We start from the raw sequence: 17,584 nt of genomic DNA, 5'->3' as shown, positions 1-17,584 counted from the left end.
GCTCTTGAGTTTTCCCTCTGGTTGCCAGGACTTGTGTAAATACACTGCGAGCAGGGAGAGAAAAATTGCTACTTGGGAAACTTTTAATGCTAGCATGTATGCGAATCAGAATCCTAGACTCAGCAGGTTAAAAATGTCCTCAAAGCAATTTCGGTGTTAGTCTAAATAATTATAGATCACATTCACTTAGATAAGGGCCTTTGCCCCCTCGGGGCTCCAAAGGAAAATTCTAGGCATGATAGTTAAGCAAAATAGTTGGTTATTACGCAGGCTTTGCAGTGGCAGTGCAAATTGGTATAATCCTTTTGGAAAGCAGTCTGACAGGAGATGTATCTGGACCCATGGAAATGTACAACCCTTTGACCCAGCAGTCCCATTTATGGGAATCAATCCGAAAGAAATAATCCGACAGAAAAGGTTCCATGCATGAAGATAACCACTTCAGCATTAGCTATAATAGCAAAAATTAGCAACCACCTAAGTGTCCGAGGACAGCTAAGTAAATTACAGTTAATCAACTCGATAGAGCATCACGGAACCCGCGGAAATTGACGGCCCTCCAAAGACGCGGAGGCGGCCGGTGGTGCTGCGGCCCGAGAGGCTGGGAGAGAATGTTAAGTGGGGAAGCGGGCTGCAGAACTGTGCGAGCGCCCTGTGAAACACACAGGCCCGTGCGGGCCACACGCTGACAGGAGGGTGTTAAAAGGGTAATCATACTCTTAGTCTAGGTTGGCATTGGAAGATTTTTCCCCATCATCCTGTAATGCTGTCGCCTCATCTTCGTAATGGGCAGAACAGAGAGGCAGGGAGGAGGGGGAAGGGGGACCAAGAGAGGTTGGGACCCTGTACGATCGTGCAGGGGTCGCCCAGTTTGGAAAGCCGACCAAGCAGTGTGGAGGCAGTGGCAGAGCCTGGGCTGACCTGCAGGCACACATCCGAGCTGGGAGGCAACACTGTCTTTAACAACACAGACAGCCCCCGCCCCCCGCCATGAAATTCTAGATGTGAGTGAACCGGCGGCTCTCAAACCCTTCGGTCCCTTTGACGCTCTCTAAAGTCAGGGATCTTTGGGGTCGCAAAGATTCGGACACGACCGAGCGACTGAACTGAACTGAAAGCCAGGGAAGGCTCCAAAGAGCTGCTGTTTACACGCGGTTTACCCCTCCACATTTAGCATATTAAAAATTATAACAAGGACATAGAAAAATACTTATTAATTTATGTAAAAGGAACAATAATAAGGCTGTTACATGTTAACATAGATAACATATTTCTTATGAAAAATAACTGTCTTCCAAGATAAAAAATAAACGAGTGAGCAAGCACTGTTTACATTTTTGCTATCTCGTTAATGGCTGGCTTAATACAAGACAGCTGTGTTCTCATAACTGCTTCTGTATTTAATCAATTGCAGCAGCACACATACCCTAGCCTCTGGAAAACACGTACACTCATGAGAGAACGAGAGTGAAAAGGCAAGGAACTTCTAGTGTTATTATGAAAATAATTTTCACCCCGTAGACCCCATGAGAGGGTCTCAAGGACCCCCAGGGGTTTGCAGACACACTGAACACCACTGCAATAAACGACACTAAACTGCTGCTATCATGGGGGGTGGGGGGATTTAAAATTATACGTACAGTTAGAGTTCAACAGGGTTATGGGTTTTTTTGTTTGTTTTCGAGTAGATGGAAATAGACTAAAATGTCTGCAGTCATTGCTTCTGGGTAGAAAGACAATGGGCATTTTTTTCCTTTATGCCTTCCTGTTTTTGTCGTGTTGGTTTTTTTTTCCTATAGTGTGTGCGTATTTCTTTTATGGTCAAAAACAACATTTCTTCTTTGAGGAATGGTTTGGGTGGCTGTGGTGTATCCGTGCCCTGCGGAATCACCCAGTGGGAAGAAGGTCATTTTAAACCACCGGTGGCGGGCATCCGCGCGAGGCGTGGCGGCTCCCTGCGCGCAGTCGATCCCTGGCACCCAGCACACATCCATCACCCGCGCCGCCTGCCCGGGCCCGCGGGGAGAGATGATGAGAACTGAAAGTGGCTCCCACTAATCACTGCGAGATGAAGCTCGAATACTGGCGACTGTTCCTCAGCACCTGGGATGCGGGGGTGGGGGGGAGTGGGACCCGCTCCAAGGCCAGGGGACAGTTACAACGGGGGAGGCCCTCAGACTGGACCATAAAATACTGTTAGGTCCAGGACCAAAAAATAAGTAAAATAATGAGATACTAAAGTCAAACAACACACGGTGGGGTGGGGGGGCGGGGAGGGGGGCAGGTTATGATGACGGGTCAATATTGTTAGCATGTAAATTGCTCGGGTAAGAGAAATGCCAAGACTCTAGGAGATTAATGGGTGAGAACCACAAACACTTATTCAGCATTCACGAGGTGCCAGGCTCCGTTCTAAGAGAGCCGCTGGTAAATGAACTCCTTTGGTTCTCAAACAAGATACCCCTGGCTTAGGCAGTGCTGTAATCATTTTAGCGCTGTCGAGGGTGAAGAGACGCAATCAAGTCTACACAAGAAGTGGTGGCGTGGGCCACGAGCGGAAGGCTACGGAGCCCCTCAAAAGAAGGATGCGAACCTGGGCGCTTAGAGGGAAAGACGTGCACGGCACGCGAGTGAAAAACCAGTTGGAGGACGGCACCGGCAGTGAAACGTGCGTGCTACCCAGAGGCCCCGGCCTTCGCTCCGACCAGGACGCAGGGGCTGAGCGCATCACAGGGCGGGCGGAAGGTTCCTTACCAGGCCTAGAAACAATCATCGGAGACGTGGACATTCGGGGGTCTAGCCTACCTCATCATTCTGTAACATCCTCACCGTCACACACACACACACACACTCACACACACACACAGTCACATCAGCTTTTTCAGGATCTCCCTCCTGAATCAGAATAAACAGCAGAATGTTTCTCACGTAATCACAGACGCCGGAACAAGAAGACAAGGGCCTGGAGACAGATAGCGTTTTCGGCGAACTTTCAAAGAACTCAGCCAGGAAAAGACCTTATCAGTAGGCAATGAAAATAATCTACTGTAAACAGGGTTAGAAAGGAATATCCAGAAAACAAGAAACAACCCTTGAAATGTAAAAAGAGGATAGAAGGGAACACTTCTCTGAATACATGGAGGAAAAAGCTCACGCATAGGACAGCAGAGATAAAATCGCCAGCAGGTGGGGGGCTGGTGGGTAAGGATGGAAAAGATAAAAGTGGAGGAGATCTTCCCCCAGGAAAAATAAAACAGGAAGGCAAAGCAATAGAAAATTAGATACGAAAAAATTAGCTCAATCCAGGAACACCCGGATAATCCAATTAATCAGAGTGCCAGAGTCAGAGCCCTTGCCAGGCAACAGCCCCGGGGGCTCTCGCTATCTCCGCGCGGCCCCTGTTCTCTGCGAGGCGCCGAGGTCCGCACGTCTCATCCTCGGGAGGGAGGCCGGGCCTGGATCGGCTCCAGGAGCCCTGGCCAAGCAGAGCTAACGGGCTCTGTGTCACTCTGGGTCAGGGCACCTCGGGTGGGGGTGGGCAGGGGGGAGGTAGCTGAGGCATGCCTGCTCTCTCTTATCTCGTAAAGAAACTTCGGGAAGCTGGCCAAAGGGAAGCCATGTAAAGGAAAGCTTCCAGGGGTGCTGGGCCGACCCCGCTGGCCTCGGTCCAGGGCTCTGGTCCCCACATCCTGCCCCGCTCTCCCGGTTCCCGGGGTCTTCGCTAGGGCCGCGTCCGTCTGTCTGGGAGAGGCGCCAGACGGCAGAAGCAGGGGTTGGGGGGAGAGGATTGATTGGAGTGACTTACCCACTCCTTCTTTTCAGGGATAAAAATACTAGCGACTGGGAGAGGAAATGACCTCCATGGAATTTTTAATTGCTGGTTACAAAAATAAAGTACCTAGGGGTATGATTAAAATCGTTGACGCACGTGGGAAAAAGGCTGGACGCACTACCGGTAGAATGTTCGCAATCACTATGTCTGAGCGGAGGGTCTACGCTTACCTGTTACATTTCTGTCTTTTTTTTTTTCTTTAAAGGAAAAGGACAATGCCATCCCTGGGCACGAGACAGGGGCCTTTTAAGAGTCTTCTGGGTCCAAGTTTTAAAAGCAGCAAGAAATAATTTGCTAGGCTCAACTTCTAAGTGTGCCAATTTTGCAATCTGCATTTTTCAATTACATTAAAAGCATTTTCCCCAATTGCTCTATTCTTTCCTTAATGACGTGGGTTGGGCCTGGATGAGGCTGGTTCCCCGAGGACAGAGGCTGCACCTTCACATGGAGCTGCTTTCTCCCCGTCAGCATCCCGCACCAGGGACACTGAGCTGTTTAAGTCTAAACCGAATAAAGTTCTCCAAGAGCAGAAAGCACAGCTTGGGTTCTGCCACAATTTTCTTTCTTATTCCTCTTTCAACCCAGGGTTTTTTTTCCTGTGAGGCAGGCACAAGCTTACAAGGCCCTTCTGGCAAGCACAGAAGTGGGAAATGTCTCATTTGTTGGCCTCAGAAACGTCGCAGCTTTCATATGGAGGAGAGGAGTGTCAAAACTTCACTTCCCACGAGGAGAGGGTTCCAGCCCAGAATCACAGCTCTTCCTGGAGGCTCGGCAGCCCTCCTGGCTCGACCAGCCTGAAGCCCTCGCTCCCTGCCCTGTTATCATTGAGATGGTAGTGAACTCTCCCTGGAAGAAGAACACTCCAAGGGTGGGAACAGAGAGCAGCAGACACAGGGTGCAGAGAAGGAGGTGGCTGAACGCTTCCTACACCTGACCCCGCTGTGTGCCCCCGGGCAAGTGTGTTCCCCTCTCTGGGCTTCCATCAAGTGCAGATGGAAGAGATGATCTCTGCGTGCAAGAGTGCACACACACAAGCACGCACCCACACACCACCCATTCTCTCCTCGCCTTCACCTAATTACCCGAGATGCGCTGTTAACCGTTCAGCCCCCAAATACCAGCCACCCACCGCCGCAGCCCAGCCCTCCTCCCCAGCTGCACGGCTCTCGTTTCCAATAGATTGGCCTCGTGCTTGGAATAAATTGCAATCATCTACATAATGCCCCGAGACTCCTCACTCCACACATCAAACCATTTCTCAATCGCATTTTGTAAAATCCATCAAGAATAATTCTTTCAAAACTGAAATAAAAACCCTCACTCTGGCACTTGAATCCATAAATTCCTTGTCTTTGAATCTGAGATATATTACTTTCTACAAAGCACATCTAAGACACCTTAATATAATCAGATACGCTAACAATGATAAATCAGCGGGGTCCTGTAATATATAAAAATGCAAATCCAAGCCCCCGCGGAAATCACCTCATCTCCTCACGCCCCTTTTACGGGACCCATAGGGCTCCGAGGCTGGACAGCGCTGGGGACCACCCGCGAGACGGGGCTGCTTTTCCGCCCTTCATTCTCAGGGGCAGGGCAGCAGAGCCGGCTCTCTGGCTCTGCGTGCTCAAGCTCTGGAGGCTGATGACCAGCTGTGTGAGCGTGGACAAGCCCCTTAACCCTCTGGGCCTCAACTTCCTCACCCGTGAAATGGGAAGAACAGCGCTGGCCCCATACACCTGTGAACACGAGATGGAGGCCCTAGGGCTGTGCCTAGCAGGGGGTGGGCACCCCGGGATGGTCGGCTCTCCCCTCCCTCTCATCTGTGCCACGGGCAGGGGTCCGTGGCCCACCTTTCGGGCACGCCCGCCCGGCCCTCACGCTCCTGGGTTTCCTTGGGCATGACGATGACATTGCCCCCCACCCGCCACCCTGTCGGAGGCTCAGACACAAAAACACTCTGCGGACTGGCAGACGCAGCTGGGCCTGTTCTCACCCACAAGGCACTCGGGTGTCAGCAGTTCAGAGACAGGGAGCCAGCCCTCCAGGAGGAACTTCCAAGTGCGCAGTGCATGAAAAGGGAGCGGCTGAGTGGCTGGGTACAATCTCAAAAGCTTTTTAAATTTTAAAAGTATCTACCTCGGGAACAGTAACATCGAAACTCTTGAAAAATACATTATCGATAGACAGACTGGGAAAAGATTCACAAGAACGAGAGAGCTGCATCCAGTCAGAGGACTGGGTGACTCGTCGCTCCTCCGGTTGCTTTTTAATGAACAGATCCGGGAGCAGGGAAGTTGGGAGCCTGTCTTCAGCCCTGCCCGCTGCTAGGCACTGGGCTGCATCTTCTCACCCCTTTTCCAACTGGTAGCCATTATCCCCATTTTACCATTGAGAAAAACAGGGTATCAGAGAGGCTAGGTGATTGTCCCCCAAGTCAGACAGCTACCAGGCAGCGTGGGGATCGGGAACCCAGGAGTCTGCTGTAACAAAGGCATGGACAGAGGCTGGCGCACCTAACCTGGTTCTACTCAGCAACACCCACAGGGCTGTAGCTGCAGACTGGGAGCAGGGCAAAGCCTGCCTTCGCTCCATGAAGGCAGCAAAAAAGCCCGCACTAACGTGGGGCCGTGCTCGGCACAGTACTGTCTGAAACACAAAAGCAGGAAACGCAGGACACAGCATGGAAATGACCAAACAAAGTTCGGAATCTGAAGACGGTCAGAAAACACACGTTTGGGGAAAGTTTCTAATGAGGTATAAAAATGCTCTGGCGCAAAAGACGGGGTGGGGAGGGAGGCGCAGACTCCAAACCCTGAGACGTGCACTCGGGCACCAGCCGGATGCCGCAGGCAGTAAACACCGGGGACACGCTGGCCCCAACCAGGGAGGGCCCTGTGCTAATGAGCCGCTGGCTGGGGAGAGGACTGTCAGGGATCTCTGCTTTCGCCTTCCCCCTTCCTGCTTTCTGCATTTCAAAGTTGGTCCCAGGCAGCAAGAAACATGCCCGGATGCCTCTGGGGGTCTTCCTGGTGTCTGGCAGAGGGCTCTGTGAGGGGGGCTGCCAATCAGGGCTGCCCATGTTTGGTCAAAAGCACAAGACGTTTTTACTTTTCCCTTCAAAAAAGGGCTTCAAAGTCTGAATTCTACCTTAACATGCAGTGGGTATTCAAGCTTGTCGAGCCAAACAAGGACACAGGGAAATGAACAGAGTGCACAAGAGGGTATTCGCGCTGGGACCACAACCACGGAGAACAGAGGCGCGGGGAGGGGGCTGGAGGGGCGGGCAGGAGAGAGAACTTGGAGGCGCGGGGAGGGGGCCGGAGGGGCGGGCGGGAGAGAGAACGGAGCATCGGTCGCAGTTATGAGTCATTGTTTTGTTTTACTTAATTTCTCTAGCTGTAAATTTTTCAAAACTAATACAAGCATATTTTACAGCTCACGGAACATTTAGAACATATTAAAATGAGTATCTTTCCACTGTAACGTACCCAATTGAAATTTATGAATTCCGAGGCTACGTTTTTAAGGAGATGAAGGAACTGGCACTCCACGTTCTTTAGATTAATCAGATGGATTGTGTTGTGTTTTTTCCTCCTGATCAGAAAATAAACCGTATTTCAGTAAATGTTACCTTGAATCAAGGATTCTTCCACGTTCTAGAAGCTTGGGGAAGCAACTCACCCTGTCTTACTGTGCCCCCTAGTGGCAAAGAGCATGTGTGCAATCCTCTCCCCAAAGGCTGGAAGGAAATTCAAAAAACCGTTTTCAATCTTTTTTGATCACTTAACAGGTACAAAACCTAGTGCCAGGTGCTATGGAGAATGTAAAAACGGACTTCACACAGTTCCCCTGCTCAAGAGGCTTAAAAGTCTGCAAGACCTAGCAGGCACAGCTCCATGGCCCGGTCGCTAGTATGAGATACGCTGGCATGAGATACGCTGGCATGAGATACCGTGCCATGGTGAGGAAGGGAGAGCATTCCCAGAGGGAGCCAGAATGAGCACACGGTGAGCGCCCGCCAAGAGCCAGGAGTCACACCAGGTAATTCAGAACCAACGTCACTTGTTTTTTCACAAAAACCCAGCAGGTTATGCATCCTTTGGTCTTTATATATAGAGCTTGAGGCTCAAAGAAGGTGAGTCACTTGCCTCAGGTCACACAGCCAGTCGGCGGCAGAGGGACAGTCAGAATCCAAGTCCTGTGACCCCAGCCCTCCTGACCAGGTGGGGGACAAGAAGGCACTCTGGCAAACTTAAACCAAAAAAGATGGGTGGAGGGAGACTTCCCTGGTGGCCAATGGTTAAGACTCTGGGCTTCTACTGCCGGTGGGGCATGGATCAGGTCCTGGCCAGGGACCTAAGATCCGGCATGCTGCAAGACACAGCCAAAGCAAAAGCGGAGGAGGCACCCTCAAAAGGGAGCACAGGGTAGGGGCTGCTTCGAGCAGTCCACCTCTTCGAGCTCCTTCCCTTGTCACCCACCATCTGCTGTCCACCCCGGAGCCCCGCCTGCACCCCCGCCCCACTCCAGACTCCACACCCACCTGCCTCCCATGCGCCCCTCAATCTCATTCCAGACCACAAGGACCCCCATGCTGCCCACCTGCTGACACCAGGGAGGGAAAATAACACCATCCTGCCAGGACTGCCTGCTGCCACACACACACCCCTGGGGGCCCAGCACGACCAAGGTCTCAGCCAGGAGGGCCCTGGCCCCCAGCTGCTCCCCACCCACCTTCCGTCCTGGCTCCTCCAGCCCTGCCACATCGTCTTCTCACAGAACAGTCGCTTAACATCAATTTGCCATGAGACTCCGTCACTGAAAACTGCCAGATGTCATAAAGCAGAAAGGACCCTGGACCCTTGGCCTCTAATGCTTATAAACGCCCTGATTTTCAAGACACCTTCAAGTAAGAAGGTCAGGGGACATGGACCCCCATGGCCACGACAGCAGCCACACTGCCCCTGGGGGCACCTCTGTTGCCACTCCGCCGTAAGACATGGACAGCGCAGTGGACAGGGCTCCTGGCCGCAAGCAAGTGGCCCGAGACCATGTCATTGCCTGCAGCACACACCACCCTCCCCGGGACGGGACTGGGGGGCAGGCAGCCTGGCAGCCAGGGAGGGGGTCTCGGAGAACTGCCCCCAGAGGGTGGGTTTTCCAGGAACACAGTCCCTGCGCCTGAGCGGCCTCCCAAGGTGGACCAACTGCGCCCCCGTGTGGTCGTGCTGTGTCACTGCCGGCTGGCAGCTCCCAGGTCCCCTCCACCGGGCCTCCCCCATGCCCCGCGCAGGGACTCCACTGACACCCGCTACACGACAGAACCACCGCCCAAGTCAACGGCTTCACTCACATGCCCTCCGATCCAAAACTCATGGGATGGCCTTAGGAAATCTAAACTTCCTGGGCAAAAGAGACCAGGGCAGAGGCCACGGAGCACACCACCGGGGCCAGGTGCAGACCAGTCCCCGCAGGGCTCCAGGCCAGGAGACGTGATCCCGAGGGCAAGCGGGTGGCAGACACCCACCCGGACACACCTACCTCCACCACAGCCCTCCACCCAGCTCTGCCTGCCTTCCGAGACCCCCGGGAAGCCTGCCGCCTCGAGCCTGAGCTGCCGATGTCTGCCGGTCTGGTCCCTCCCTCCAGGGTCCCAGAAAAGGGCTGCCCACACCCTTCGGGCAGCCCACCTGGACCCATGCCACCCTCCACAAAACACCGTACCACGTGCCCAGCATTAAACTGGGAGCTTTAGACAGAAGCCTCAGCCATAGGTCTCAGGAACTTCTCAAGAGGAAAGAGGCTCAGAGAGGTCAAGTGCCTTGCCCGAGATCACGAAGCTGTTGGTATGGAGCCCGTACCAGGCCCAATTCAGTTCAGTTCAGTCGTTCAGTCATGTCTGATTCTTTGCGACCCCATGCCAGGCCTCCCTGTCCATCACCAACTCCCAGAGCTTACTCAAACTCATGTCAATTGAGTCGGTGACGCCATCCAACCATCTCATCCTCTGTCGTCCCCCTCTCCCACCTTAAATCTTTCCCAGCATCAGGGTCTTTTCAAATGAATCAGTCCTCCACCGAGCCCAGATCATTCTAAGTAACTCCAGGGGCCAGCCCACCAGGGATACTGCCCACCAAGAACCCTCCAGGGGGGCTCCTGACCAAAGCAACAGGCCCCCACAGCCCCCTAGAGCTTCAGGCTTCCCAGAGGGAGAACAGAGAAGCCCCTGGCCTTGCGGTGGGGGGTTGGGGGTGTCCAGTGCACACCAGGAATGCCAGGACCTCCTGAGTCAAGCACAGGTCCCCAGCCTCTCGGAGAAAGCACCAGAGATGTGTGTGCCAACCCCAGGGCTCCAGACTGCAGACGTGACCTGACACCGTCCCCACAGAACTCCGTCAGCCTCACAGACGTGAGCACGGACACGTCGTTTCAGGACTCAAACACGCCACCTAAAGTGACTCTCCCAATGGAGCTCCCTGCCAAGACTTCACTGCACTTGGACTTCCTGTCTCAGCTTATGAAAATGCCTCCTATGTGAAAAGCTCAAAACAAACCTTGCAAATACAATGTTCTGGGTAGGAGGGCTCCAGAGCCGTGAGGACAATTTTGGGGGTGGGGAGCCGATGTCTAGTGAGCACTTGTGGGGCTCCTGCCCTGTGCCAGAGCATTGGAAGTGAGTTCTCACGTGGCCTCATGGCCCAGGTACTGAGCAAATCAGGCCCCTACAGATGAGACCCTGGAACATGAACTGGGCGGCCGGGCCGCTGACCAGCTCCTCCACAACAAATGAGCCACAGCTCCAAAGCCACCTTCTCCCCAGGCAGCTTTTGTTCAGATCACGTGTATTTGGCACCTACTGTGCACTGAGACATTACTTTGCCGACAAAGGTCCGTCTAGCCAAAGCTATGGTTTTTCATGTAGTCATGTATGGATGTGAGAGTTAGACTGTAAAGAAAGCTGAGAGCCAAAGAATTGATGCTTTTGAACTGTGGTGTTGGAGAATACTCTTGAGAGTCCCTTGGACTGCAAGGAGATCAAATCAGTCAATCCTAAAGGAGATCAGTCCTAAATATTCATTGGAAGGACTGATGGTGAAACTGAAACTCCAATACTTTGGCCACCTGATGCAAAGAACTGACTCATTGGAAAAGGCCGTGATGCTGAGAAAGACTGAGGGTAGGAGGAGAAGGGGACGACAGACGATGAGATGGTTGGATGGCATCACTGGCTCGATGGACATGAGTTTGAGCAAGCTCTAGGAGTTGGTGATGGACAAGGAAGCCTGGCATGCTGCAGTCCATGGGGTCGCAAAGAGTCGGACACGACTGAGCGACTGAACTGAACTGAATTGAACTGATGTACTGTGCTTGGGCTTCGGTTCCCAGGTGTCCCTAGAGGTAAAGAACCATGAGCTCAGTCCCTGGGTTGGGAAGATCCCTTGGAGAAGCAACTGGCAACCCACTTCAGTATTCTCGCCTGGGGAATCCCATGGACAGAGGAGCCTGGCGGGCCACAGTGCATGGGGTGGCGAAATGACAGACACGACTGAAGTGACTTAGCACACACGCACATGCGCTGTGCTTTGCTGGACGCTGAAGAGAGGAGGCGCAGGGGTGGCGAAGCAACAGACACGACTGAAGTGACTTAGCACACACGCACATGCGCTGTGCTTTGCTGGACGCTGAAGAGAGGAGGCGCAGGGGTGGCGAAGCAACAGACACGACTGAAGTGACTTAGCACACACGCACATGCGCTGTGCTTTGCTGGACGCTGAAGAGAGGAGGTGCAGGGGTGTGCAGGTCCATTAAACAGACCTCCACCTTTAAAAGCGCCATTAAAAGCAAAGATCTCCTGGGCTCCCCTGGGGGCGGGACAGAGGACAGTCCGGGGACCAGAGGCAGCTTCCTGGCGGGTGGGACACCCCTGCCACACTGCCCAGCTGTGCACCTGGGCACTGCTTCTGTGAGTCTGCCTTACTTCAGGAGCTTTCTATGTATGTGTGTATAACTTTATTTACTTATGCGTTTTTGGCCGTGCTGGGCCTTTGCTGCTGTGCGTGGGCTTTCTCTAGTTGCAGGCTTCTCGCTGCAGAGGTTTCTCTCGTGGCAGAGCACAGGCTTGATAACTGTGGCACGCGGGCTTAGTTGCCAGGTGGCACCTGGGATCCTCCCAGACCAGGGACTGAACCTGCCTCGCCTGCATTGGTTGGCGGGTTCTTTACCACTGCACCTCCAGGGGAGCCCAGGAGCTTTTGTTTTTTAATGGAGCTTTTAAAATAAATAAATAACAACCCCAAAAGTTTCTGTGTAAACCAGAATTCCCCAGCAGGGCACTCGAGGCCCTGCCTGGTGTGACGCTGCCTTCTTTCCCACCGCCGCCCCCCACCCCCTGCCCCTCTGGGCCCCTCACAGCCTCCCCTGCTTAGAGCCAAAAATGTCTTCCGCCCGGCCCACCCAAAGGCCCACCCGCTCCTTCGCCAAGCCCTCCCTGCTGGGCAGCTGCGTCCCCCCCGCCCCCTGCCAGGCACCTGCAACCATGGGACCCCCTGGGGCCCCAAGCTCACAGCCCCAACCCAGGCTTGTGAGCACCTCTCCGCTTCTCCACAGCCCCTACCCCCGCATACTGGCTCAGAAGCCAGGGTCAGGTCCAGGGGCCTTCCCACCCTCTGCACCCAGCGCAGCGCCGGGCACGGAGCTACCACCGCTCCGCACTCAGCCGGGGTCACCAAGGATGGCCCCGAGTCCCCGAGATCTGGGTCCATTTTCCTCCCTTCTCACTCAGCGACCTCCCCCTCCCAGGGCAAGAGAGGGTCTGGGCGTCCTTGGTGGCCCCCATGAGGATGACCCACGTGGGGTCTGGACTAGTTACCCCCAGTGGCCTGCGTAAGGCAACCTTGGAGGGGCTGCAGGGGGCAGAACAGACCAGCCATCCAAGCAGGCAACCGAGAGCCTTCTCCCAAGGGCAACAAAGAGAATCCCAGGAATTCCTAAAAAGAAACATCCGGCTTACAACCGGGCCGACCTCGCCGCTGGGAATAACGAAACTTCCCAGCGGCTCATTCCCAAGAGCCACTTCACTCAAGGCCTCACCTTGAAGGTTTTATCCATAGACGTCGACAGAAGCATGTGGCTCCTGGCAGACACTGGGCACCACTGGATGCTGTTGACGGGGCCCTGGTGGCCCCGCAGGTGGAAGAGCACCTTCTTGGGAATCTTGGTTTCCTTGTACTGACTGTCGAGATACGGCTGGATAAACTCGGATGCTTCGGGGGCCACACAGAGTGGGGCCGGGACACGGCCAGCGCGGGGACCCTGGGCCTCCGTGTCCTTACCGCTGTCTGTTTCTGTGCTTAGTGCCTGCAGCGGCCTTAGTCTCTTCGGGGTATAAGGTATGACACAGTCCTCACGCCACTTCCTCTGCAGGGAGCTGCTGCCTTTCCCTGGGCCTTCAGACCCCATTCGGGCATCGAGAGACAGCTCGGGGGAGCCGGAAGGTTCCCAGAAGACTCTCACCTGCTTCGAGCGGGCCGCTGCCAGGGGCACATCGCCCGCGGGGGCCTGGCGGGTCCACAGGGAGGGGCGAGCCAGCGGGCTGGCGGGGATGGCGGCCTCAGGCTCCGGCCTGGGCCATCGCAGTCTCTGGCTGGGGCAGGACCCCGGGTCCTGGCTCCAGAGCCGAGCCAGTGGGAGACGACACGCAGCGGGGTCATCATGAGGGCTGCGCTCCGGGGACGGCGCCCGCCCGCCTGTCGCATCCAGGACTCTGGATCCAAAATCCTGCCCCAGAGGTCTGAGCGCAGCCGACGTGTCTTCCATCTGGCCAGCAGGATGGAAACCGCCCGCAGGATCAGTCTCAGCCTCTGAGTCCGAATCCTCGTAGGCCACCAGCGAAGCCATCAAAGGCACCGTTCTATGTCGTCCTTCAAGGGCGAGCTTTCCTGAGGCCAAGCAGAGTCGAGTGTCAAAAGATGTGCATGGCAGAGCACCTCCTACCACATGCAGTTAAAAGCAAATGCGCCACCGAACAAACCCAAGACTGAAATACCCATGAGAGTGATGCTGCTGCTGCTAAGTCGCTTCAGTTGTGTCCAACTCTGTGCGACCCTATAGATGGCAGCTCACCAGGCTCCCCCATCCCTGGGATTCTCCAGGCAAGAACACTGGAGTGGGGTGCCATTTTGCTCCCCAATGCAGGAAAGTGAAAAGTGAAAGGGAAGTCGCTCAGTCATGTCCGATTCTTCCCAACCCCATGGACTGCAGCCTACCAGGCTCCTCCGTCCATGGGATTTTCCAGGCAAGAGTACTGGAGTGGAGTGCCACTGCCTTCTCAATGGCAAGAGGGAGGGACATAGGTATACCCACGGCTGATTCGTGCTGCTGTTTGGCAGAAACCAACACAACGTTGCAGAGCAATTATCCTTCGATTAAAAATAAATGAATTTACTGATTTTTTTTTTTTTAATGAGGCCTTGGGACTTCCCTGGTGGTCCAGTGGTTAACAATCTGCCTTCCAATGCAGAGGACATGGGTTTGATCCCTGGTCGGGGAACTAAGATTCCAAATGCCACGGGGCAACTAAGCCCACTTGCTGCAAATAGAGAGAGAGACCTGCCCCACAACTGGAGAAGCCTGCACTCTGCAGCAAAGACCCAGGTGCCACAGTCAAGACCCAGCACAGCCAAAAAAAAAAAAATGAGACCTCGTTTATGCATCAAGTATAATTAGTTAGAAGATACAGTTTTTTAAAATGAAGACTATGGAATATCTGAGAATAAATCTAACAACAACAATAACAAAAATAGCAAGACCTACACAAAGAAAACTAAATTTACTGAAAGACATAAAGGAGGACTCGACTCAATGGACACAGGATGCCTGCACAGCAAGACTCATGGCTTTAAGGAGGCCTTTCGAAAGGCCCATCTGGGGAGGATGTACTACAAATTTAAACAGTTTTTACTGCAACAACCCCACATTAGAACTCTGTCCTACACAAACACTAGCACATGTTTGCAGAATAGGTATTCAGAGGGGCCGCAGCGCGGTTTATAAGTAACAAAAGAGAAGAGCAAGCACTCATCAACATGAACGAAGTTAATTCTGAACACGCTGGAACAGAAGGACGACCAGGACCCGCCACGTGGCAAAACGCTCCAGGCCTTCCTTCTGTTCTCTCCACCTAGAATGCTCTTCCCCAGACATCCCATCTCAACTACAAGCCAGTGTAGACAGACAGACCTACAGCACAGGGCCGAGGCAGTCGAGGCATTGCCCCCACCCCCCATTCCCAGGGTGCGATCCAAATCCGCCTGTTTCACTCCAAACACACGGAACCACACAACAGTCTATTTCCCCTTTCTTAAAAACTCTTCCTGTAATTCTGAACCATCACACACGATCAATTGAAGCCAAGGAATGTCTACAAAGAAGCACCTCCTGGAATTCAACGCTGGGCAGTTAGTTAACACTAAGCCGAATCAAGAGGAAAACAAAGGTGCTGCGCACGTCCAAGACAGCAGAGGGCGCGGTGGAGCAGCGCCCAAAGCTCCGGCAGCAACTTCCAAGAAAGCCCGAGTGTCCTACCTTAACAGACCATCCTGAGCTCCTCTTCCCACATGTGGGGTCAGGTGAGACCTGAAGATTCCCTGGGGAGCCTCGGTTACACCATTCCAGACAGGCTGTCTATCACTCATGTCCTCCCCTGGACGGTGGGTTTCATGTCCCCTGGAATCAATCATCCCCACCTTTTCCGTGGGCTTCCCTGGTGGCTCAGAGGTTAAAGCGTCTGCCTGCAAGGTGGGAGACCCAGGTTCAATCTCTGGGTCAGGAAGATCCCCTGGAGAAGGAAATGGCAACCCACTCCAGTATTCTTGCCTGGAGAATCCCATGGACGGAGGAGCCTGGTAGGTTACAGTCCACAGAGTCGCAGAGTCAGACACGACTGAGCGACTTCACTTTCACTTTTTCACCTTTCCCGTAACGGGTACTATTTGCGTGAAAGGCTCCACGGCCAAACAAGTTACATCATCATCCAAAAATTGTTCTGTGGTCTGCCTCCTCCAATAATCCAACCTCATCTGCGGCCCAAGCCAGGCAGGGAACACCCACACACAGAGCCCCTGTCTAAATAAAACTCCAAACCTGAGCCAGCCCATCTCAAATGGAGCTAATACAATGGGCTAATTATAAACTAATGGGACAGTTGCACTGCGAAGGATCTGGCATTTCCTTAATGACTCAGTCCGGTCCTAAAACCTAATCAGACAGCTCATCGGTCTCAATTCCTATGCACAGCTCAACTCACCACAGTATCCCATGTCATCCCGCCAAATGGAACCCAGCAGGTTCCCACCACAAAGGCACCTGTTCTCAGCCTTTAGGATGGACTCCTAACCACTCAGCTGTCCAGTCAACGGAGAGGCAGGTGGCCAGAACTAAAGAGGTCTGTGGGAAAAGATGAGAGAGTAGAGGCCATGAGGCCCACTTCCTATGGGGCCCAATTCCTACTAGGCAAGGCAGCAAGGACTGAATGAATGCAGGCAAGTGGATGTTAGGGCTTCCTATCTGCTTCATGTACATTTCATTCCGTCCTTCAACAAATACCAACGGCACAGGCGCTACTAGCCAAGCCCCAGCTCACCATGCTCAGATGCCAGTGCAGACAGACAGGCCAGAACCAAGTGAAACAGAGCATGTCCGGAGGTGAGAAATCCTAAGGAGAAAGGCAGGATAGAAAAGAAAAGGAGGCGTGATGGTGGACTTGGGATTGCAGTTTCCCTGCGATTGGGAGGCCAGGGCAGGCCTCAGGCATAAAACGATCATCTTAAGGCAAGGAAGCAGAGGCGATAAACACCAAAGATGGAACCAACAAAACTGATCAAAATGGGGTGGGAGAGAAGGCAAGGAAGAGTCAAGGAAAAGAGGCGAAAACGGAGAACAAAATAAACTCTAGAGAAAACTGTTTGCTGTCTTTTATGTGTCTAAGGCAAAGGAGGGGGAAAGGAAGTTTTTTTGTTTTGTTTTGTTTATGGAAATGAAGGAGCCAGTAAACCAAGAAGAACAGCCAGAAGAAAAAGTCAGGTCTTTGGAAAAATAAGGCTATAAAAGCGGGGAGAGTGCCATGGGCAGTCATCAACATGTCAGTACCACCAGAACATAGGACTTTCTGTGTTTTGTTCACTGTTTAAATCACCAGCATCTAGAAATATTTGTGAAATACAACCCCGTGGGAGGGGGGACACAGAGAACGTAAAAGGAATAGGAAGTTGTCATTCAACAAATATTTCCTGATTACCTACTCTGTGCCAAGTCTTATGTTAGGTCTTATGGACTGAAATGAAACACAAAACACAGACCCTGCGCCGGAGGCTAAGGCTGATGAAGGCCACTAACAAGATACGACCAGGGATGGGTTTTGAAGAATGAATAGGAGTCAGGCGGGCTGTCAAGAGTGAGAGGTGAGGATCGTCAGGAGGGAGCAGTGAGCACCGTCCAGGACACTGCGCGCTCGGAAGGAACCGGAGATACAGGGAGACAGATACACGCGAAAAGGGCGGGCAGCGCTCGGGCCGCCGTCAGATCGCAGTCCCCTCCCGCCCCCGGCCCGCCGCTCACCACACGCACCGGAAGCTCTCGGTCCTCCGGAGGGTCGTCCGGCCAGCGCCCTGAAACCCAGTAGCGTTCCGCCCGTGCTGGGACCGCCAGCCAATCAGCGGCGGCCTCCGTCCGGCAGCCCCGCGCGAAGAGCCA

The 17,584-nt window shown here is 53.6% G+C and overlaps 1 protein-coding gene across 1 annotated transcript in view; it reads right to left on the bottom strand.

The window, feature by feature from the left end:
* The window catches only part of WDR25 (WD repeat domain 25), a 144,223-nt gene extending 126,739 nt beyond the window's left edge, over positions 1-17,484 (bottom strand). Inside the window, exons 1-2 of the mRNA XM_068991352.1 lie at positions 17,459-17,484; positions 12,926-13,773 (exon numbers count right to left, since the gene is read on the bottom strand). Of these exons, the coding sequence (XP_068847453.1) occupies positions 12,926-13,732 (807 nt within the window). The 5' untranslated portion in view covers positions 13,733-13,773; positions 17,459-17,484. The remainder of the gene's footprint in view (positions 1-12,925; positions 13,774-17,458) is intronic.
* Between the last annotated feature and the right edge of the window lie 100 nt (positions 17,485-17,584).

This window comes from Capricornis sumatraensis, chromosome 19, assembly GCF_032405125.1.
Source record: "Capricornis sumatraensis isolate serow.1 chromosome 19, serow.2, whole genome shotgun sequence".
In the NCBI taxonomy this organism is placed as follows: Eukaryota; Metazoa; Chordata; class Mammalia; order Artiodactyla; family Bovidae; genus Capricornis; species Capricornis sumatraensis.
This window is presented reverse-complemented; position numbering and strand designations above follow the sequence as displayed.